We start from the raw sequence: 23,987 nt of genomic DNA, 5'->3' as shown, positions 1-23,987 counted from the left end.
GGCAGCCCACCTGCCCACCACACAAGTTTACTCTTTGTAACACAAAAGGTCAAGTAAGCTGAGAATAAGGAGGGACATGAGTAGGGTTGATTTGAAGGTTTGGAGCTATGGCAGTTTCAGAAGTGAAAGTCAATGTGTGTCAGTATTTTAGCGGAATATTGAGGCTCTTTTGAGCCTTACATCATTTGCTATTATAGTTAAGGATCACAGACATTTGGCAGAATTATTGTTTTAAAAATGCAAAAAGTGCACTGCTGTTGGGTAAATTACTTCATCCAGTAGTGTGAAAGGGGGGAACACCCATGACTTTGCATGCTGTCATGTAATATTAGATTTTTAATTTCCGGCTACACCTAACCAGTTCCCTTACGTAAGCAGAAACAACAGGTGTTAGCAACAGTTACACACAGGACGTCCAGCAGAAGAGAAGGCATGGAATACATGTTATCAATGCACTCTGTGTGCGTGTGTGTATTTATGAGTTTGTTACATGTTGTGCTCACATCTTGGTACACATAAAGCTGTTGCTTCATCATCCTCTTGTCAGGCAACACTCCATGTGCTATATTTGAACCCGTTCCCCCAGGCCTTTGGACCAATGTGCTCGACAGTATGTATGTCCCTTGGGTGAGTGGCTTTAGCCAACAGGATGTGATGGCAGGCCCAGAATGCAACAGGAATCTTTGCCCACGCTTGCATGCAGAGGAGGTTTAAGCTTACCCTTTAGGGAGTGGATCACAACTGCAGGAATGACTGGCACAGCCATGCCCAGCTGCAATTGAGACTTGGATCCCATCTCAAAACAGAACTCTCACAAATTTTAAGATTGTGGGTGCTTCTAGTATGCAGCAAGTAAGATACCAGTAGTTGATCTAAAGTTACAGTTAAGTAAGTAGGCCTCACAGTTCTGCTTGAAATTAGACATGTATTGACCACGAAGAGCAGCAAATTGTCAGAAATACAAGAGACCCGCTGTACTTCTAACATTGACAGCACGGCTGACCAAAATGTGTGCTGAGAGGATTATTGTAGCACACTAATTTAATAAAGAAGGCAGCTGTCCAAATTGGTAACACTGAACTTTCCCTGGCTTCACAGTTTGGATCCTGGACATGGATTTAGATCGTGAATAGGGTTGAATAGTAATGAAATCTTAGTAATTATAATGTTAACATTGGTTTAATGTGAGTGTCTTAGAACAGACGTACTCCACAGCCCAGGCCAATGAACTCAAGCACCCTTTACCGCCACCATTTATGTTCCAGATGGGTTCATATTCCAATCATGTATCCATCACTTTTGTGATTTCAGTACTTTATTTTCAGTACTATACTTTTATTGTCTTTTGGTGAACCAACATTTTTGCACACTCTTAACAAATTAGTTGAGCCACTTTTCAACCTTTCCACTTATCACTGTGTTGAGGTACAAGTGCCTCCGGTTGGAATTCACTGTGCAAGAATGCCCAGTAGTTTAAATAATATCCATATATGTGTACTTGCTGAAGTAAGCCAATGGCAGGGCAACAATATACTAAAATAAGGTAAACTAAGACCAAGAAAAGTCTGAGCTTGTGAGGAGGCTCTAGCCCTGGTAATTGCTGAAAGACAGTGATATTTAACATTTTTCCATTTATAGGTAAATATACATATCACGTGAGTCTAGAACTTGCAAGGGATGTCCTGTATTGCAATTTAACATCATCTGTAGCTTTATACTTTTTTTGACATGTGTTCGCCCCCGGGTTTGCGTGATGAAAACAGTACTTGCGCTGTCAGCAAACAACACAAAAGGAACAAAATGACTACTACAAGAAGGGAAGAGAGAGAAAAATGTCCTTGTTTAGAGGGGAGAATCTGTCACCCTGAATCCCATGTGTATCTGCTGAAAAAGGAAAACTTATGACACAACTTGACTGTTGGAGCAACATTAAAACTGGAAGCCCCTTCTTCATTCCTACTCTTAACAGTTACCTGTTTCAGTTGTCCATAAATTCCCTTCTTATTCCCCTAAAGTGTCCCTTTTCCTTTTATGTGAGCATAAAGTGAACAAACGCTGGGATGGACCAGTTTAAGGAACAGACTAAATAAACCTGCTTTATAGGATAAAGCAGGGATTTGGGTTGACATTTAACACAAGAGATTTGTCATTAGTGATTTTCCACACCTTGCTGTGGTTGACGTAACAACATCGTCAGTGAGCCTACTTTGGGTTCAGCTGTAATTGATTTTGTCAGATGACATTGTGCTTGTGCAAAGGTCAAGGAGGCATATTGGTTTTTGTAAAAGGTCTTTTTTACAGGGTCGAGTGTGAATCATGGACTTGGCCGTCTTTTCCAAAGTGGGACAGACGGCCAAGCCCAGAAAACCAACGAGGGGATTTTTGACCAATGCTTATTTAGTCCCATTTCATAATTAAATAATAAACATTTTAAATTTTTTTTGCAGAATGCATATCCCTCTAGACTGCATAACAGAGAGAACTTTGTGAGTGCTTTATTACATTTCTTCATGAAATGGAAGTACATCAGTGCTTTCTACTGCACTTCACGCCAGTGTGAAGCACTTTTACTCCATATCAAAGTAAGCTGAGCAAATGGAGGAAGAGCTGATGCCTACAGACAACAGCCTCTTAATTCTACAACAGTACAGCATCCAGTGATGCACAGGTTGGGTACCACTGAATTAGATTAAAATCCAAGTTAAAGGGTTAGATAAAGGCATGCTTAAACTCTGCATGGAAGCATGGGAGATAAAAATGATAAGTCAGGCATTAAGCAAATCAAGTAAGTATAGATAATAATGTAGCAATGATGTTTGATCCTTTTTCTTATGAAAGGCCAATACGAGCAGCAGACACAGGAAAAGAGATTTATCAGTTTAAGCTTTTTACTGGGAGTTGGACTGTATGCCTACTGCTTGGGCCAAGTGTCTTACATTAATTTGGATTGTGTGAGTTGGAAATTATTCGACGAAATGGTGCTGCTCCTCTTTTCATCGCCAGCTCAGGCTACAGATGATGATGTATCATCTGGCATCTCCATGGCTTTCTCTTTCCTTTCATCAATCCTAGGATTGATCGGTAGGCAGACTTTTTCCAATGCTGCCAGAGAAGTGAAGAGAGAATGTTCATGTTTCACTGTGGCAGTCCTAGGGGACCACACATGGAGCTTTTCACATGCACAATGATCAAGACTAATGAAACTGATACTGAGGTGTATGTTTCCCATGTTTTTGAAAATACCCCCTAGCCTGACTGTGTCTTCATGGAGAAAAATTCCTAGTGTGTTGTTGTTGTTGAAGAAATAGAGTAAACACATCAGTTAGTAATGCCTTGTCTTTGAAATATAATGTTTTATGTGGAAGAGTGTTCTTCTTTCTGTTTTTGAAAGTCCTACAAGTGCAATACCACAAGTGCAATATTAAGGACTACTTTCTGGGCTAACTCATACTTGCACACACTTGCTGCTATATGCTAAAACCGACTTCTTTATTTAATTGTCTAGCTTATTTAAATGTATAGTTTTATATTCTTTTTATATTCTATTTAGCTGATATTTCTATTTTATTCAACTTTAATCTCGTACTTTTATATTTTCATATTTTTATAGTCTACTTACTGCTCCCGGGACCTGAGTCCTAATTTCGTACCAAAAACATGTGAATGTGAGCTGGTATGACAATGAAGTTCCTTGAATCCTTGAATCCTTGAATCCTTGAATCCTTTTGTCTTGGAAAAAGATACACAGAAGCTGCAGAGAACATTGCTTAAAAAAACTCCTTTTTTTGTGTAGGTCTATCTGGTACTGTTCTCAGGGTTTAATACACTATGAACCAATCACAAGCTGGACTTTTGAGGCATTCATACTGTCTGTTTGTAATAAATGTTGTCATGAGCTATAAATCTAAATATTCTCTCTCTCTTTCTCTTTCCTTGTCTTCCAGGGCCTCCAGTAAGTAGACCAGACGTCTTGTGTGAGCTGTATGTGGTAAAGTGACTATGGTTATTTTTGCACTTTGGTGTGAAGTAGATGAATTGAATTCTGCTCCAACATATCAGATGACAATATACTGCTGTGCCTGGATGCAGTGATACTCCATACATTCTGCCTTTACGCTCACTGACCACCTGTGTAATGTAATGCACCAACTGTACTTTTACTTTCCCTGACAGATAGGTAATAACTATTCTTACCTGTCTGACAGTGTCCTGTTAATTTTTATAGTCAATGGTGGTTCTTTGGAGTGCATCATATTTAGTAATGGAAAGGAACTAAATATGTTTACTCAAGTGCTGTACTCAAGTATAATTTTGAGGTACTTATACTTTACCTTAGTAAATTATATAACTTAGTTTCTGCTACTTCAAACTTTAATTCCACTACAGTTCAGTGGAAAATATTTAATTTGATAGCTTTACTAGTTACTTTCCATTTATAGAAAGTGTATAATATAATCAACAAAAGCATGTATGTAAATGGGGTGGACAAAATATTAGAATCACCTCTCAATATAATGCAGTCTAGCTCAACAACACTACAAAGTACAACCTCAATATTAAACCTGTAGCTGAATCAGTACCTTTCTGACAGTGTCAACCAAAGCTTAGGATTATTGTCTTCATAAAGGCAGAATGTCGATGAAGCTGGATTTTGAGATCCCTGCTCATGTCCGCTGGACGTGGGTTACCTCCTGCATTACAGATTCTAAACTGCCTGTACGTGTGAATGTGACTTGTGGTTGTCTGTCCAAGGTGTAACCCACTTTAGCCCCTTGGAACTCTGCATACAATATAAGGAGATCACATCTATGGTTGAGGGATTTAAATATTTGAAATAAAGCCTTGGGTTAATGTCTTGATTCCTGTGACTCAAGGGCACCAAGGTTTAGGAAGACTGCTCCAAGCATCTGGCCACTATGAGTTTGACTTTTGTACAGCTGTGTCAGTTTTAAAGTCCCCTCTGCCAAATATCCCTCACTGGAAAATCTGGGGGATAGTTCCTACGTAGGAAGTTCTAAGGTAGATGAGGTCAGACAGCGAGACAGATTTTCCACTGTTGCTCACTACGCCACAGGATCTGAACAATTCCAACTTTTTTGGAAAACAAACTACAAACAAACAGTGACAAAAAAACAAATTAAACTCATAACTGTACACAGGTTGTGTCACAAGGCCTCACAGAAATGAACTGATTATAGACAGTGTACAAGTTGTCAGTAAAAAGCTCAAAACATCTACATCTGAAACAAATATGCAGTGTAGGTTATGCAAAAGGAATTGGCCTTATACCCTTATTATTAATTCCCGGTGTTTTCTCTTTGTTTTGTGTGTGTGTGTGTGTTGAAGTTCAGTTGTAGGGTAACACCAAAGTCTGCTACTGGGTAAAATAACACCAATAAGAATTGAGTAAATCAAGCCTCTCTCCTATCCTATATCCCAGCTCGCCTCTTACTGAGCAGAGGAGAGGACCCAGGGGACCATACATCCCACATATAATGGCCAAATATACCCCCTCCTTGCCTTCCCATTCATTCAGCAGCACTTTGCCAAATGGGAGCCACATGTTTTATAGGGTAACTGTGTAATTCAAGTGAAGGGTTCCTTCCGGCAGTGGGTGACCTTTTGCCCCTGCAGACAGCCCCTGAAGACCCAGTAGCTAATGGGTATGCACCCATGTGCAGCATATTCACACTCAGTCCTAGCAGTCACCCTTTGACTGCCAACCTGATTTAGTAGAAATATTGCTTATATGGCTAGCCAAACATTAGCCATACTGACCCGGAACTCTCAAGATTAAATTGCAAGTAAATTTCTATCACATGGAGAGAGCAGAGTATAATTAAGAGCCTACAACACAAGCCACAATTCTTAGTCATGAATCATTCAATCAAGAGTCACAACCACATTATTATTATATTTTAACTGTCCACTGTGTTGGGTCTATGCTAGCTCTGAGGGTATTGGCTATGAGCCTGCAAGTAAGTTTTTGAATGCAAGTTTTTAAATGTCATCAGGAGATATTAATAACAGAAACTGTATTTCTGTAAAAATACTTTTTATTTGGGGATATTTTTTTTATTTTGGGATCCGGCTTGCTGCTTTATTTTCAGTTGGACCACATTACAAAAAATGATGGCTGTCTTAGCTTTGACATCCAACAACCTAACAGAATTACCTGTCTCTGTCCTTCACATCATCATGTTTCGCCACTGAATGGATGGAACATTGGCGTTGCATTCTTAGCCGGTAATTGCAATTTTTCAAAGCCACATTTCAATACTCACAAGAGATGTTCAGTGGAGTATTCCCTCAACGATAAAATCTGTTAATGCACCATCAAGCAGCTCCACACAATGAATTCACAACACAGCAGAATGACAAGGACATTTATATTGACTCATCAAAGATAACAAACTCAGATGATTGTTTGATGTTCCTTCCATCCAGGATCACCATGATGTGAGAGGAATGACTTCCCCCTCTCCTGCTGTCTTCCAGCATTGCCTACACACACACACACACACACACACGCACACACACACACACACACTGGGCTCTTGGAGGAATAATGACATGCCAGAATTCAAGAGCAGGCCGTTATCATTCTCCTGTGAAAAACATCAATGCCTTTTTGGAAAATGTCAAGAGTTCCTGTTTTGACTTCCTACCAATTAGCATTCCATTCAAGAAGCAGTGATTTGTGTTCCGCTCATTAATAATAATTTAAAAAAAAACCAAAACAAACACTTGACTTTTCAATGTGCCCTTTCTTGTTCTTAGAACCTGGACATGGCTGAAAGCCATTGTATTGTAGCTCCTTGTGTCTTGTTTTTGATGGAGGCATGTGTTCTCCCAAAAAATAAATCTTTGCATGAGTCTGTGTGGTGAAATAAGGAAACAGTTTGTTCTTTATTGATCGTCTTGTGTTAAAATATGGTTCACTCAATGCCTGTTGAGCAGAATTTAAAGAAGCATGTCACTGCATCAACAATTTTCTTTCTGTGTGAAGACACTGAGCTGAAAAGGCCGAAATAAAACATATTCACACAAGATAGTAGCTGTTTTTGAGCCTCTCCATTTTATTTCTGGCCTTCTTCAGAGCAAGTATCTTTCAAAATGCAGACTTTATCTGTAAAACTTACTCTTTCCTTTTTGTATCAATTTTCTGTCACCCCATTTTCAGGGTCCTCCTGGACGAGCAGGCTTTCCGGTAACTGTCTCTTTAACTTGTGTGTTTCTGTGTCTCTATATGCAATATTTGCATGTGTAAATAGCAATCACTGCAGTATTGAGACCTCAACCTGCTTTACTGAGTTGCTGTATTTTCTACACAGTATTAATGATCACAGATATAGTGCAATACATAACTACAGCTATGGTTATCAGATGATAGCCATAGCTGTTTGCGCCTATACAAAATTTGTTTTGGAGGAGACATACTTGCTACATTAATTTACAAAATGACACAAGCCACATCTTAAAAAGAAAGGTTAAGTAATAGTAATACCTGGTCTTACTTCATCTGGGATGACTACTTTACAGGAAAAACCACAATATTTGCATGGCAGTTAGCATATTTGTTGCATTATATTACCAGATATTTCTTGATGTTAAAGCTGTTGCGTAATGGGGAAATCCAATCATTTTGAACCTGGGCCCTGCATTTACATATTAATGACTCATACTTTCCCAGTGTTTTGGAACTGGTCCAGTAGATCACCTCAGCTGCGCAGCCTGAACTAGGCTGCAAGGGCAACCACAATAATTTGATTTGTGGTTAGCACAGAATAATTTGTGCATTTGTTATATTATATCACTAGAAATTTTACGGGAGATGAGTTGTTGCGCTTGTTGCACTTTCGACATCTAGATTGTTGAAATCACCTATAAATTCAGTCATGACTTTCAAAATAAATTCTTGCTGGCAGTTCCTCTCAGTAAACTCCAAACTGCTCTCACCAACTCTAAATCACATTTCAACTGTGATCCTCCTGCAATAACTCACTTCTCAAAAGATTTCAGTGGGAGAACACACTCTAAGAAAAAAACGTCTTTCATCGGGATCCTTTCTGTAATGTTAAAGGATTGCATTGTGCTCTCCTAACCAGTTACAAAACATTTGGTTAGTAGATCATTTACACACTTCAAATTATGTAAGCAAAGGGCCCCTAGGTGCGAACAGGCACCATATAGAGCTACCTGTGGCCCTTACACAACCAATCACGGCATAGCATAATGTATGGTATTAGACTGGGGAGACCAGGATTGTCACCACACTTGGTATAAGTGAATATTTACATGTTAGTAACATGTAAATATTCATATTAACAGTCAGTGAAATGATAAATTATAATATTTTGTCGATTTGGACAATAAATGTGTCTTCAGAATGTAGATAAACAAATCTAATGCAGGCAGGATTATGTTTCCAACAAAACACATTGGCTAATTAAGAAAACATGTTTTATTTAACGTGGACCCTCTGCACTTTACCAACGACACGCATGGTTGATGTCAAGTGACAGCAGTGGAACTGAATGCTCGTAGCTTTAAAACCATAGCATAACTCTCCAAGCTGTCAGAGGGTTCAATTTATAAAATTCTATTTCTGCTGCAGCTTGAATATGATCCTTATATAACCTCTCTGCACAAATCTGCCCATCTATTTTCTCTTGTCTCGCTCTCTTTTCCTCTTTCTGTTGTTGAATCACTTCTCAACATGTCAAACCCACATGGTTCCTATCATGACAACAGATTGCCATCTAGTATCTTCCCTTTGCCTTTGTTTACCAGCTATGCGCAGCAGACCCCATTTTATTCAAGCGCCCTTGTGAAACAGGCCCATAAAACAGTCTCAAGCAGAGAGAGAGAGACCATGTTCCTTTGCTGAAGTTTCACTGAAATTTTGTGTCAAAGCGAGGATGAGGTTTCTTCCAGGATTTGTGATTGATTACACCCATCAAGCAGCAGGAAATGAAATCATTGGTGGTATTTGACTGAATGAGGGTAGGAGGATGTGGTTTTTGGAAAGAGGACCTGTTAGAATTAAAAATCAAGGAGAGGTCTTTTCCATACAATGTGGTTATTTCAGAATGTGACATTATAGGTCTTTAGAACCAACGAGGGTAGACCTGACTCTTATGATGGATAGATCATAAACATATCGTTCCCCTCAAACCTCAAACACACACGCACACACACACATAACTTTCTTCACTCTTATAGATTGACAAAGCTCACTGAAGTATTGAAGTACAGAATAATTCAGTCATAATTGATAAGTAACATGGCTGACTATACTGGTGGTGAATAGAGGCTGGTTTGAGAGTGTGTGTGTGTGTGTTTGGCAGTCAACACTGGACCGCTAAGGACCTGCAGAAATGATTTTTACTGCAGTGAGTTTGTCAGCTCAGGGCCTAAGAATGTGTGGGCTTGTGTGTGTGTGTGTGTGTGTGTGTGTGTGTGTGTGTGTGTGTGTGTGCGCGCGTACGCTACATGATCGTTATCTTTACAGGCAGGAAACAAAATTGATGGGACATACAGCATTGGGAATAGTGTAGCAGTGATCAGGTTTCTGTCTATGGAATGTCATGTAACATATGAACTGGATGAGGTTTTACAAAACATTCAATTTGTCCTGTGACTATAAAACCTACTTTAGTGAAGGTTGTATTTTGTGGTTACTCCAAATAATCACATTAGTCACAGTGTAAAGCCCTAAGAGCTCTGGATTAAAACCATTTTGGCTTCTCTCCAAGGTCTTGGTTTCAAGTCAGGACCTTGGACAGGGCTTCAAAGAAGCCCAGTAATACAGGTCCTATCCTGTAGTCTGTACTATTTAAAAGCTATTAAAATATATATTCCACGTGGACTGACAGATATACCAGCACACATGATGTACCAGGGCTAAAAGCAGCTGACTGTATGCCCAGAGTCAGTCTACACAAAGATGAGGGGTGGTGTTAGTTTGACAGAAATGTGAAGGGCAGGCACTATATCCTCATTAACACTGGTGGTTATGTTCCCATTATGTGACATGTCCCATACTATTTATAGTATATAAGTATTTTGGGTGTTTGCCCCAGTGGCTGATACATGTGTCACTTTGAGCAGAAATGTGTATTCTGTATGATTTAAAGGCAGCTAAGGTAACCACAGGTGTCGCTAAACTAGGACTAACAAAGCTTTCCACAAACACGTGTGTCTATGGAAAGGTGTTCTGGTGTTCATGTGGACGTCAGAAGTCATGTAAACATGTTGTCCCCAATATCAAAGGCACTGAACCCACCCGTGTCTTTGATCAATGTCAATTTAATGAACAGAAGAGCGACACAAACCCTTGTTCCTGCAGGAAATCAAGTGGGTGTCCCCAGATGCTCCCAATTGTCTAGCCACAATCTCCTCCCTCGTGCGTTGTGTTTACAACTGGCCTTACTCCTCTAATCAGCCAACTCCCCTTCAACTCTCTTCATGTCCACAGCCTCTTTTGGCAGAGAGTTTTCAAACAGCAGCCATCACCAGATGATCCTCAGACCTGCTGAAGGCAGGGGTCATCTAAGTTATTTTCACAACATTCAAGTGTATGGTTATCTCAAGTAACGTGAATCGAGATGCTGGGTAGACAAGTGTTCATAAAACTGCATACGTGTCACAGCAGAGTTGTTGTCATGGGCAACAGCAACTTGCCTCAATGGCAATAATAATTGCATGGAAATAGAAGATGCTCATTATGTAACATTATTCTCAAATGCATTAGGAGTCTTGGGTTGGTCATTACATTTTTTTTTCTATCACAGTATTATGGATTGCTTTATTGCTTGCTCTCTAGACTAGGCATGTCATAGTTAACTCACTAAGCCCCCTAAACGTAAATGATTCTATCTATTAAATGGATACCATGGCATCAGGACTTATACAAACTGTATATCCAGTGTTAGCATGTTTTTCTCAGTAACTGCTGTTCTTATAACATATTAGTGAAATTTGTTTCAAATCAGAGCGTCTTTAATTAGATGAGATTAGATTTATGCTGTGTATTGAAAGTGACAGAAGCCTATAAGTCTAGATGTCAAGGTATCCCTTTAAGAGTTCACTTCGGTCTTCGGTCTAACCTTCTTATTGACCCCTGTTTCTTTTGAATTTGCACTGATCAATAGGGTGACAAAGGAAGTATGGGAATTCCTGGGAGAATGGTGAGTCATTTGTCTTTGTGCATCAAGCACATTATGGTAGTGGTTCCATTAATTATGACATGGGTGATGACAAAAGCAACATATGGGCTGTAAGGAAAGCAGTGGCTGCTGTGTTTATGACTGACATTTATTCGTTCTTAAAAGCCCTGGACACCTACAGTACACCCCACCTGATTTCACTTATTGTGGCACAGTAGAGCTCAGGCCTGAGTGTATCTGTGTAGACTTTAATTATTATTACCCTCACCTGTTTGGGTGGGGCAAATTATACCTTTATCATTGTAATTACTGCATGGAATCCTGTCACCACCCCAGCATAAAAGTAGTTAGGCCCATCTTTAACCTGAGCAGAGATCTAATTAACTGAAAACACCTGTAGGGGTAGAACAAGAATATTTTAAGCTGAGCATTACAGTCGTTGGTCATTTGTCATGAGTCAGCTTTAAAGGGGCAGTTCATCCCAAAATCCTAAATGTTTTTTTTTTTCTCTTACCTGTAGTGCAGAGTTTTATATCTGCTTTCTCCTGAATATCATTGGACTAGACAGTACTTCATTTCTGGTGCTCAAAGCACCAAAAATACACTAAAAAACTAAGCGGCAATGCCTCTTTTTAGAAATCATGACCCATTTACTCAAGATAATCCACAGACCTTAGTGTGAGCATTTTCAATTGTTCTCTTTCTGTATCACTGCACAGAAGGAAGTGTGCATATACTAATGGACAAGAGGACAAAGCTTACTAAGCTAACTAAGCTAGCTAACATTACAGCTCAGCTAAGGAGGATTCCATTAATGTTAACATCCCATCCTGTCATAAGCACAAGCCTCTTGTGCATGAGTGGATGCATGTTTCCTTCTGTCCAGTGATACAGAGTACTTCAGGAAAAAAATAGTTCTTAATACTGCAGGTAAAAGGAAATAAAAAGTCAGTGTATTTACCAGTTATACCACAAAAATCAATAACAATACAGTTTTACCCGTAACTGATATCTCATTTTAACATGCGTTCACTCATTTTGCTACAGAAACCAATAGTGCACAGTATTCCTACATTGTATCTCAGCTTACTGTTAAACAGTTTAATTTAACACTAATATGAGAAAACCACTGGTGTTGTAGCACAACGAGAGTGTGTGTTTTTAATGACTTTCTGAAAGCTCCTGCACATGTTGAAAGACTTGCATGGTGGAGAATGGTGACGAGGGTCAATGATAAGGTGTATGACAACACTGTAGAATGCATACAGGGATATTGTAGAAAATACATGGTGATACTGGCAGTGGGCCATATTAACTCAACTCAAACAACAACATAAACCCCCTAAATGTGACTTTCCTGCTGCTGCCTTACAACTGTCGGTTGTATATCCCTTAAGTGTTAGATGTTGCTATATGTTATTTGAGATGGCATGTGTTCTCAGCCCACCCAGGCTGTAGTACATAGTCGAAGTACTTACTTCAAAATCTGTTTTACTATTTCTTGCAGTCATACTGTGCAGTTTACGGCCTGTAATTTAAAGGGTTGCCGCTTTATTCGTTTGGTTAGTTTTGAAGATTTCTATTATGGCCATATTTCAAAGAATTTGAGCTCTACAACATGTGGATAATATTTAACACCGGATATACTTTTTTACTTTACTCACATAACACTGTGGTTTTGATATCCCACAGGCCTCTCACATAGCTAAGTAATTTCCAAAGGATAAAAATAAACCAGGGTGCTCTATTATCAAACATGGGTTTAATTTTATTTAATGCTAATAGTGACTGAAGAATGTAGTTCATAGCAGATATCCTATATTCATTATATTCATTTATCAAAAGAGCCAAAAAGGCCTCAGAAGTTTGCAATATGTAATTATTACCATAAGTGGATTATATTCAGTGGTGGAAAGAATTAAAGTACATTTAAAAGTACAAAAGTACATTTACTCACGTGCTGTACTTAAGTACAGTTTTGAGGTACTTGTACTTGAGTATTTCTCTTTTCTGCTACTTCCACTCTAAATATCCTAGGTAAATATTATTCCACTACATTTGTTATACAGCTTTAGTTATTAATCACTTTCAAGATGAAGAATTTACGCTAAAGATTATAGTTAACAGCTTTTAAAATAAAAACACATGTTTAAACTGATTAAAGCAGTGTTTTCCAATTGTTTTGGCTTATAAAGTCTTACAAAAAGCAATGTCATGGACACATTTCAGATGCCTATGATCTGTTAATGTCGCCATCAAGTAGTGATTTTTGGCTTCAAACTTCACGTTTCATTTCAATAAATGTTTAAATGACCAGTACTTTTACTTTAATACTTATACTACAATTTGCTTCTAATACGTATTTTTACTATTTTACTCATAACATTAATTTTAATAGAGTTATTTTTGCTTTGTTTTTCTTTTTTTGTTTTAACATTGGTGTATCGGTACTTTTCCTTAAGTAAAGGATCCAGTTGCATCTGTGATTCCACCATTAGAAACAATGTTTCAGACAGACAGTTCTGATCTGACAAGCACTCTGAGGCCTTTATCTTCCCCTTAGCTCCACTTAACACATACAGCAGCTCCCCTTAGCTCTTTCACCACCTTCCAATCACTAGTCCTGAGGATGCTGCATGCCCCGAACCCTCTCCATGTCTCTAACACTGGTTCCTCTCTCTCTTGTGTCTCTCTTCTGTTCACACCTTATTGCATGTGACTGTCTGCTGTGACTGATCCCAGGGCTTAAAAGGACAAGCAGGGGAGAAGGTAAGTTTAGGATCATGCATCATTTGCATGATTTAGAAAAAAAAACAAAAAAAGAGCAATTTAGCACCAGTCAAAGGCAATCTGCAACTTTGTCCTATAATTTTCGGTGTCCTTTCTTACTTTGGTTCATCTATGGTCAATCTAGTGTGCTTGCATCAGTGCAAGTAGGATGAGTCTTGGAAAAAACTGCGAACTATAAACAGGCCGTTATTTGAGACTCTGGTAAAATGTAACTTAGTGGGTGGTGGTGTTGGTGGTCAGAAGCGCAGAGCTGTGCAATGTATTGTGTGTACAGGTAGCATGTGATTTATATCAGGGACTGTATTTTCAAACAGCATGAGAGTCACATTCTGTAAATGGTTTCCCACCCTGGTTGGATTACCTGAACTCTTTACACCATGAAACACAATAGTAACGATTTGTCACATAAGCATCTGGAAGTTTGAATTTAAGAGTCCCTGCAGAAAATGGGGAGACATTTATGGAGGCCACCACAGAGTACACAAGGAGATTCTCAAAGAACTTACAATGAGTAGCGTTATATATTGAGATAAATAAATGTTGTTTCTGGTGCATTGCGCAATAGTTAAATCTTAGCTCTCTGTCATGTCAAAGTTACCATAAATTTGAGCTGCCAGCTGGGAAAGAAAAGATTGATATTGGCCTCAAGGTGGAAATTACATGTAAGAATTACATGCAAGACAAATTTTACTATAGACTCTTGAAATCTCCCACTTGACTTCATGAATTGCCAAAGTGTGTCAACAGATATGATAAACATGCAGTACATCTGCCAATGTCAGCCATACAGAATCATAAAAATCAAAATAATCACTTTTATTCACATCAGCGTAGTGAACTGCACCTGCAAAGAGTATGTGATGTCTGCTGCAATATACTTAAGTTTGATTTTGAGTTCATCACTGAAAATGAACTCGGTTAAAAAAAAAAAAAGTTTTTTTTTTTTTAATGACTTTTAGCACTATCAGAAACATATTTACGAGTGAATGCTCCATTTTGTTTATTGTTATGCACACATACACAGACACAGATGCACATTTATCACACATACCAGTGGTTTCACAGGTTGCAGTGACATGCAGGGAGAAGAACAAATGTTAGTTAATAAGCATAAATGTAAACGATGCAAGTTTCAAAATCATCTTTGCAAATGTTTTGTGAAGATGGAAATGTGTCATCACAAAACTGTTTTTTGGTGACAAACACTGAATGTAAACAAAGACAGTTTACAAGAAAACTCAGAAAACCTTCAAAGTACACGCTAAACACTACTCTTGGTCACCTTCATCCTTGGTTGTCGCTGTCTATGTTTCCCAAAATGTCGGGAATTTCTGGAGGAGATGGAAACAGAGCTAAAAGGAGAACAAATATTGGACTTAGATTTATATGCTTGCCAGAAACACATCTCCAGTGAGATGATCATGTTGGTCTGTGTCTGCAGGACATGGAAAGGATAAGTGCCAGATGGCTATGGTCTTTGTGCCCTTCTGTGGACAGATTATATCAATGTCATAACACCACAACGGTGCAAGATGCATGGTTGATATCAAAATGAAGGCTGAGTTCAAAGCTGAGTACTGAATACTAAGAGTAATGACTATTGCGAACGCATGTGTCAGAAGCATTGACTGTATATAAAGACGGATGACATGAGTGCTCCCCAGAACTAAAGCTAAAACATCTGGTTCGCTGTGGCTGGCTGCAGTACAGGTCACTGCTCCACGTTAGCAGAGGGGACAAACTAAAAATTTAAAGGACACATCAAGTAAATTTCTCCCAAAAATGGTTTCTGTCGTTTTAGGTATAGGTGTCCTCGTGCTGATTTATGTTTAAGTGTGTTCATATTTCTGAGAAGTTGAGTTTTAATTAGTCATTTGATGCTATAAAAACGGGTTGAAATGTTTGGTCAGGCGGGTGTATGGGCAGGAACTCAATACCTGGCTCCACTGCCTGATCACTTCTGCACTGTCTCAGGCTCCAAATAACATCACCAATGCAAGATTGCAGTGCTTGTATGCAGGACACTTTGGCGTCACGTTTGTACAGTGGGAGGAATTTGAGACGCGGCATCTAATTCATATGTGTCAAAGGTCAGAACATCAACATGTTGACAGGTGCCTTGGATGGTGTGATGCCATCACAAGATGGTCAGTAAGTAGAAAGAAAAGTAGTTTCAGCCCCATCCTGATTCGAGAGAACAGCAGTAGTAACCTGACCACCACAACAAAGTTGAGAAGCAAACAATGTGTTGTCAACTTTTTGGATTGTTCTGCAAATCTACATCCAAAATAATCTATTGGCTTCCTTTTTATTTCTAGGCAGGGGACATATAGTAATAGAGCAATTGGAATTTGTCCCATTTGTGGTTAGTCTCTTGCAGTTTCAGCAAGGAGAGAGAGAGGATGAAGAAATCCAGCAATCATAAGCAGCCAGCTTGGCTGTAGATCATCTCTTAAAAGAAGGCATCTTCCTGAGGAAAGGAAGAGTGAGGCAGGCACAAATAGAATAAGTGAAGATGAGTTTTCCAGATCACTGAATTCTTCAAACATGTGGCTTCTGTGGGTTTTGTGAGTGTTGAGTGTTTAGAGCAAGAGACTGGCAAACTAAGCCAGACAAAGAGAAAAGCAAAAGACTTGATGGACTGGTTTCTGCACAGATAAACAAAAATAGCATGAGAACTGCAGAAAATGGACACTGCTGTTTGTGAGCTTAAAACAAAAAAAGTAATTTAGAAGGAAATGAGGTCTACATAGTTCTCTCTGCTTCTGATTCCACAGAAATTTGTGTTTGTATTTGCTCTGAACTGGTACTGGTTTTAGTTCTAATCATAACTTTGTTACCTTGACCATTTACAACCAAAGTAATCCAATCTCTCCACAAGTGCATCTGTAGATTTTCACTTGTCTAATCTTCTAAAGCTGTAGAAAACCAAGGAAGTAACAGAAAACTGCCTTTGATGTCATAAACCCTTTTTTCCATCATTACATTTGCCTTCAGGCCCCTGAATGATACATCTGCAGTCAAACCAAGAGTGAGAAAACGAATTCTTGGCCTCCAAAAACAGACATTTGCTCGGGGCTATTTAGAATCGCTTGTCTTTGATAGATGATGGGGTCTATCAGATATACCCTTGCAATTGAGTTTCTTCTTTGGAAGAGAAAAACTAATCAGGGAAAGTGCTGGAAACTTGAGTCGGGCCAGTCTAGCCTTAGTAGTTTGTTGTGTTGTTCAGGGAGGGTTAGAGTGGCTGCACAGATTACCTCTGTCACAGTTCACATTAGTTATTTTGCACCAAATCCAGAGGCCAGAGGCACTCCACTGTTTTACAGCAGCTGACAGTGACACTGTCAATTTATGAAGTACACCTACAATCAAATTCAATGGGATGAAAGCTAGAGTCAGTTTGCATCTTAACATCTGGGCATCTAAAACAGCAAAAATTCAAGCAAAATTCCACACCGAATTCAAAAATGGAACAACAGAATCGCTGCTTGACACAGTTCAATTTTCACACAATTCAATTCGATTCAGTGAGAGAAGGAGCACACGAGCAGAGATGCATAGCAGCAGCAATAATACCAGAAGTACTGGAACTGTAGATAATGATAGCCATATACAGTAGTTAGAAAAAATAAATTAGTAAATTACTAAACAGTAGTAATCGCAGTAGGTTTCAAGCAGGGCTGCAGCAGGAGGTCCAACCACGATCCATGGGAACCACATAAGGAATCAGTAGCAAATAGTCTTCGGACTCAATCGTCTTGGAGTACCATTGTGTTAGCCACTGCATGTTTCTGGTCGGCTAGAAGATAGTTCGCTAACAGTAAACAGTTTATCTACTAACACTATAAACAGTCATATCACAAAGCTTCTGGTACCACCAATTTTATAACAACAAACAGATCAACTTCTAGTATTAACAGAGCTTTACAATTTTCTGTATCTCCACTGTGGTTTTCTGAAAAGGAAGCGTTTACGTGTCAGACTGATAGTGTACGTTGAACAGATGCTAGCGGATGGATTAGCCCCTCCAATTTATCGTCAGTGGAATGCATCATCAAACAATTGTCAATATTTTTCTAAAACCCTTGGTTTCATTTTTATGAAACACACACTTAACACTGAAAATCATTACTATTTTATTCCTTGTTTGACTGTTTATTTTTACTCTGTTTAATATATTTCTATTTTATTTCATGTATTTGCTAGATTCTTTTATGTTTTTTTGCTACATCGGTCTTTATTTATTTGTTAGACTTGCCCTGGAGCCAGACACCTAAGAAGATACGAATGTATATTTGACAGTCAAAACCTTCTTAGAGTTAAAATCAATAATGCTAAATATCTCTATTGAAATCTCATCTCCATCATATCTTTTCATTATGTTTTCTTTCTGTCTTTCTGTCTCTATAGGGAGCACCAGGTGAGCCAGGTCTGTCTATTATTGGACCAAGAGGACCTCCAGTAAGTATCATCACCTCTCCTAACAGCCAATACAACAGGGACATCTTGCACAGTTTTGCCTTCCTGCAGGCTTTTACTCACCAAAAGCTTGGCTGTATAAATCTATAAGTCTTTCCATGCTGGTTATTACAACCCATACATTTAGTGTGTGGTTAATACAAGGTGACCTTTAGTGGCCATAGTATGATGGGCATGTAGTATAACAAGTAACAAATTCTTACATAGGACGAAGGTGAGGGTGTACAGATGGGTCAAACACATGACTTTCACTGGAGGCCATTTTTCAAGTCCTATGTGAAACCAAAAGTCACGACTGACTTAGATTATAGATCTAGAAAATCTAGATTTAGATTTAGATTATATACATAATTTAACTTACTTAACTTACAATGAAAGATATCAGATGTGGATATATGAAATTAGGATCCATATGCAAGGACAAGATTTTGGGTAGCAGAGGAAATCTGTTTTATAGCTCATTAGTGGTCTAAGTAGTCTTGACCAATCATGTTTCAGCAGGTTTTGGCTAAATGCAAGTCAGCAGTCCAAGTAAACAGCAAAAGAGGCAGAACATATTGCCTCAAATGTAATCTAAGTCTCAAAGACTATAATAATTTATCTTGTTATTAGCTTTAAACATTAAAAATGTATCTGCTTTAATGTGCAAACATTTGTATGTAGAGGTTTTCCATAATATAGTCTTGTGTCTGTTTTCAAGTCTCACTTATTTATTATTATTATTAACATGATGGAGCCAAACTGCAACTGTTTCATATTAAATGAGATTGTATTGAATGAATCAAATGATTATCCTGAAGTAAAGGGAGAAACTCCTTTCTGGTCCAGCTGGTGTCAGTGTTAGTTATCCAGACACCAGGTGAAGTACACATGTTTTCTGCTAACTCATTATTATGACCGATGTGTGCCTACTCCTCTTCGATGGTAATATGTATTTTTGTTGAATAACAGTCTATGGAAGAAGCTCTGTGCAGTAGGATCCAGGTCCTAAGATTAGAGGGCCAGTCAGTCAGAAACACTTATAAGCTGCACAGCAGGTAAGCTTAGCAGGTGACCTTAGATGGAACAAGGGAGTCAATTTAGGAGAGTTGAGAAGAACAAGAGGAAGTGGAAGCTGTAACCAAGTTCCTCGCCTTGTCCTTTCATCAGGTTAGATGGATGAGTCTGATTATATTTTCCATTCCTAGAAAAGTTTTTAACTTAAAAGCTTGACTGTGGGCTGCAAAGTCAAGTCCGTTTTATTTATATAATACCAAATCACAACAAAAGTTAAATCATTTTGTTATCAGTCTTTATACAGAGCAAGAACATACTCTTTAATGTAAACAGACCAGACAGAAACCTCAAAGCAGACCCGGGGGAGGGGGATAGTAATAACAGTAATGGTAAACAAATATGACTAAGAAAAAGTCATGGGAACCTGCAAGAGCAGTCCCATGCATTAATGAGATATGAATGTGCACACGAAGAGGGAGAAAAGAGGAGAGAAGCTGAGTGTCTGATGGGAAGTCAGAAAAATGAAAACAAAACCAAATATACAGACGTACTGATTGTTGTTCTGTTTCTCTTTAGGGACAACCTGGAACAAGAGGATTTCCAGGCTTTCCAGTAAGTCATGACCATGCGCTTGTTAATACTGTAATTAATGCTATGATGATTTGTATAAAGCTGGAACGTTTGTATTCATAAGAAAAAGATAGCAAAGCATTATAAACAAAACACAAATAATTATTAAACACAAAATTAATTATTAATTACCAGGAAACGAATGAGGAACAAAGCATGACCTAACTTAAAAAGATAGTTGATGGGTTGTTTGTGAATAAGTATACTGTATAGTGATTGGAGAATGTAAGTGAATTCAGAACTGTGCTAGATAATATCCTAATGATTGGTCAGTATATAAATCTCTCCAAATCTGTGTTTTGATTGCCTTCTTAAAGAAATGTTCCTGATAAACACTGACACAGAACTATTTGTTTCTTTATTAATAGTTAGTTAGCAAGAACAATTTAGCAAAATAGAAAATGAAGTTAAAGTAATTTGCATGTCACTTCAAGATAAATTGTTTATCATATTGAATTGTTTTTAGAAATTATTATATCACATAGTCATTCTTTAAATGTTATTGATTTTTTTTTTTTTTAATCATTAAACATTCTATCTATGTAAAGATGTGCACGCTAATTAACAGTCAAAAACAGTTAAATTACTACATCATGGAACTACATCTCTCATGCTTTGACCTGAAAGTAGCTGGCACCAGCACTATCTTCAAAAGTCGCTAAAAGTCATCTTGCATTAATTTACATAAGTAGGTGTGTCAGTTGCAGTATGTATAACTATTTAAATATTTACAAGCAATAGGAGCATCCATTGCTTAGATTGATGGCTAAAACTGACTAGATTTTAATCACTAGCATCATTATATAGCTTCCAGCCACCAGTGGCAGCACTGAGAGTTGCCATGCAGTACTAAAGTTGTATGGGTGAAGAAGAACACTTTCTTTGTTACCTTAATGCATCTGATGTGTTTTTTCTCTGCTAAAGTTGCCATGAAGGATTTCCAACATTCCCATTGTAACTAAATTTATGAAGTCCTAAGCAATAGATATTACCAATATCGAAAACTTTCAGTATTATTTAATTAATCTACATTGACACAACCTCTGCATTTCACCTTACCTGTTACGTATTTAGCCACTATTTACTGACTGGTAGTTTTCCAGCTGATGTTGTAATGGGGTCAGTTGTTGGTGGAGAGATTTCCATACGTGCTCAAACATCTCATTCTCTTCCTTTATCCTAGGGTCCAATTGGGTTGGATGGCAAGTCTGTGAGTTTCCCCAAGTTCCTGTCAAACAGTGAAATAATTGAGCAACTGAGTGCTCCTTCAGTGCCCAGAAATGTGATTAACTGTGATAATAAGCGTAATTAAGCTAAGGATAATTATGGTTATTATTGTAATAAAATCCATTAGTGTCATGACTGTTATTGCTTGGTGGGGTTAAACGTGCTGTGGATGTAAGCTGTAGGTAGCTATTGATTCAGTTATTTTACCACCTGTTTTAATGTGCACTCAGGGACAGAACGGAGCAAAGGGAGATATGGTAAGCTTTCTTTAATTTTTTTATAAACATTATTGCATTATAATATCATCACCACCAAGCACTATTTTGAGCTGATAAATCCTTGTATATGCCATGCAAATATGAATCGAAATATGAATAGAATAGAAACCTTTATTGTCATTATACTTACCATACAGTACAAGATTTGACTGACTCTATCTAAGATGCTAGTTATTACACAAGCAACCTTTATCACAACATTTACACTTAGGTATTTGTGGTATGTTAAAAAAGAGGCACATATAAAGTATATTCATATATATATCACAGAATTCAGCATGGCTTTAATAAATTAAATAATAATAAATATATTGGACTGTCAAATGAATACCTTGCACTGTCCAATAAATATGGAGTTACATGAAATTAAGTCAGCAAGTCAAAGAAAGTGGAACATAATTGCATTGGAACTTGTTTTGATGGTCACCTCAGCTGCAGGTTTATTTTGTATCCACAAAGTCATAAGGAAAAGCTCTGGCCTGATTTATGCAACACAGTAATGAGTGTGTTGCATGCAGTAGGGAGAAAGTTAAGGAAGATGGAATCTGTTAGCCACAAGATAAAACTCTTACTAACTGAAACTGCAGACTGTGCTTACTGAGGCTTGAGAACATTTCTTAAACATTAGGATTCCATTTTCTCAAGTCTTTGATTCTTTATTATTGTTATTTATTGGGCAAAGTGTACAGTGAACACCATGTTGCAATTTAAAGCAGGACTTTAGATCTATTTTAGTGTTGTTCATCATGAATGAACTGAAGATGACTCAAAGCAACTGCGGTATGTGGATTCCCACCTTTCACAAGCTATTCAAGTTTAAGTTCAATGTTCAGTTTTGGTGCAGAACATAGTGTGTCCTTTATGTCCTGAAAATGAAGGTCCAAGACAGTTTTTCATTTAAATTAACCATGATTTTAGTTGCCTAATCTTCACCAAGTTTATTTGCCAATAACGATGATCTCTGGTCTCCTAAACCACATGTAACCACACATGCAAGAAAGAATTGTCAATAAGAATGTAAAAAAACAAACAAAAACAAAAAACCTGCATAAACATAATAATATAATTAAACATAATTTTGTCATTGTCTGATAATAGGATTGGGAAAAACACCTCACTCCACCACTGACTGACTTTTAATTGCACAATGTTTAAGGTTGATTAATGGCCTTGTAATAAGCTCCTGTAATAACTCTCCTTCATGAGAAATGCCAGGGAGTAAGGTCTTTGAATGGTTGTCTGGTAAATGTATAGAGATGCTGTTGCCTTCACAAAGTGGCTTTGAGCTGCTGGGGCTGTGAGGTCACCAGCATGGGGTGCACTGGATGTGTCCTACTGGGCCCTCTCTCTGAGTTCATTAATCAACCAGTCACTGAGCTCTGACAGCTACATACACTAGGCACACTTCAAGGCTTGATGGGAAGTCAATCTGGGTGCCTTCATCCACAACAGTAATTGGAACAGACCCCTGTTACAGGCAATTCATCAGTTTGACTGAATCACTGATATTTTTACTCATTTCACTCATGTTATTTGGAAGAATGTATGTTCAGTCATTTTGGATTTATTGTTAAGCTGCAAGTCAATGTTAAAATACTTAAAAAAAAACAAAAAATGCTTAGTCACATTTAAGAGTCGTTTTGTTGCTGTTTTACAGGGTCAACGTGGTCCTAAAGGACTCCCGGTAAGTTTCTGAAATCAGTGCTGAGATATTAACCTACTAATCTCTTAAGATAACTGCTTAAGCAGTCATCTAATTCACTTATGTTTTGTTTTCTAGGGGGAACCCGGACCGAAAGGAGAGAAGGTAAGACTTGAGCCCCCTTTACATGCAGAGATCCCACAATACTGCCATAAAGAAGACATTGTCATTATGTCGGCTTGTCCTTTTTAAAGTAAACCAAATAAACACAGGCTACCCCAGTGTGAGATCTTTAATAACAAAAGTTTATATAACAGCTTCATTGTCTAGTATGGCTCCCATATCACTGCCATATCACTCTTGTTATACACATGCCAGTTGAGTATTCTGCAGTTTTTCAGAATAAAAAGGTGGAATAATGACACCACATTCCCACCTTGACCAAGCTGTTTAAAAGGAAATATGGTTTGCAGGAGCTTGACAACATGGCCAGTGAATAACACGTTCTGTAGTTTAGCATTTGTCAGTGGTGGAAGACGTATTCAGATTAAAGCACTACTCCAGCACATTAACGTTGCACTTCCATAAATTGTAATGGCTCACAGAAAAAGCTCAAAACTGGAGCAGTAGAACTTGAGATGTCTTGATTTTCAATTCCAGTAATCACTGGATCAAATTCCAACACTGAAGATCCTGCTTTTCCCATAATAAAACATGATAGCTTCTTTACACCCTGCCTGCTTGGTAACAACCCAAGTCTTTTAAACTCAA

At 38.1% G+C, this 23,987-nt stretch overlaps 1 protein-coding gene across 21 annotated transcripts in view; it reads left to right on the top strand.

Moving 5' to 3' along the window:
- Positions 1-23,987, top strand: part of col13a1 (collagen, type XIII, alpha 1) — a 111,326-nt gene that overhangs the window by 42,949 nt on the left and 44,390 nt on the right. For 15 of the 21 annotated variants that reach the window (XM_046400944.1, XM_046400943.1, XM_046400959.1 and 12 more), the window contains exons 3-12: positions 3,945-3,952; positions 7,184-7,210; positions 11,157-11,192; positions 13,914-13,940; positions 18,375-18,425; positions 20,016-20,051; positions 21,253-21,279; positions 21,527-21,553; positions 23,232-23,258; positions 23,355-23,381. In XM_046400944.1, the coding sequence (XP_046256900.1) occupies positions 3,945-3,952; positions 7,184-7,210; positions 11,157-11,192; positions 13,914-13,940; positions 18,375-18,425; positions 20,016-20,051; positions 21,253-21,279; positions 21,527-21,553; positions 23,232-23,258; positions 23,355-23,381 (293 nt within the window). The remainder of the gene's footprint in view (positions 1-3,944; positions 3,953-7,183; positions 7,211-11,156; positions 11,193-13,913; positions 13,941-18,374; positions 18,426-20,015; positions 20,052-21,252; positions 21,280-21,526; positions 21,554-23,231; positions 23,259-23,354; positions 23,382-23,987) is intronic. The other 6 variants (XM_046400946.1, XM_046400953.1, XM_046400945.1 and 3 more) reach the window with 6 other exon arrangements.

This window comes from Scatophagus argus, chromosome 10 (assembly GCF_020382885.2).
Source record: "Scatophagus argus isolate fScaArg1 chromosome 10, fScaArg1.pri, whole genome shotgun sequence".
NCBI lineage: Eukaryota > Metazoa > Chordata > Actinopteri > Scatophagidae > Scatophagus > Scatophagus argus.
Note: the sequence above shows the minus strand (reverse complement) of the source record. Positions and strands in the feature narration are given on the sequence as shown.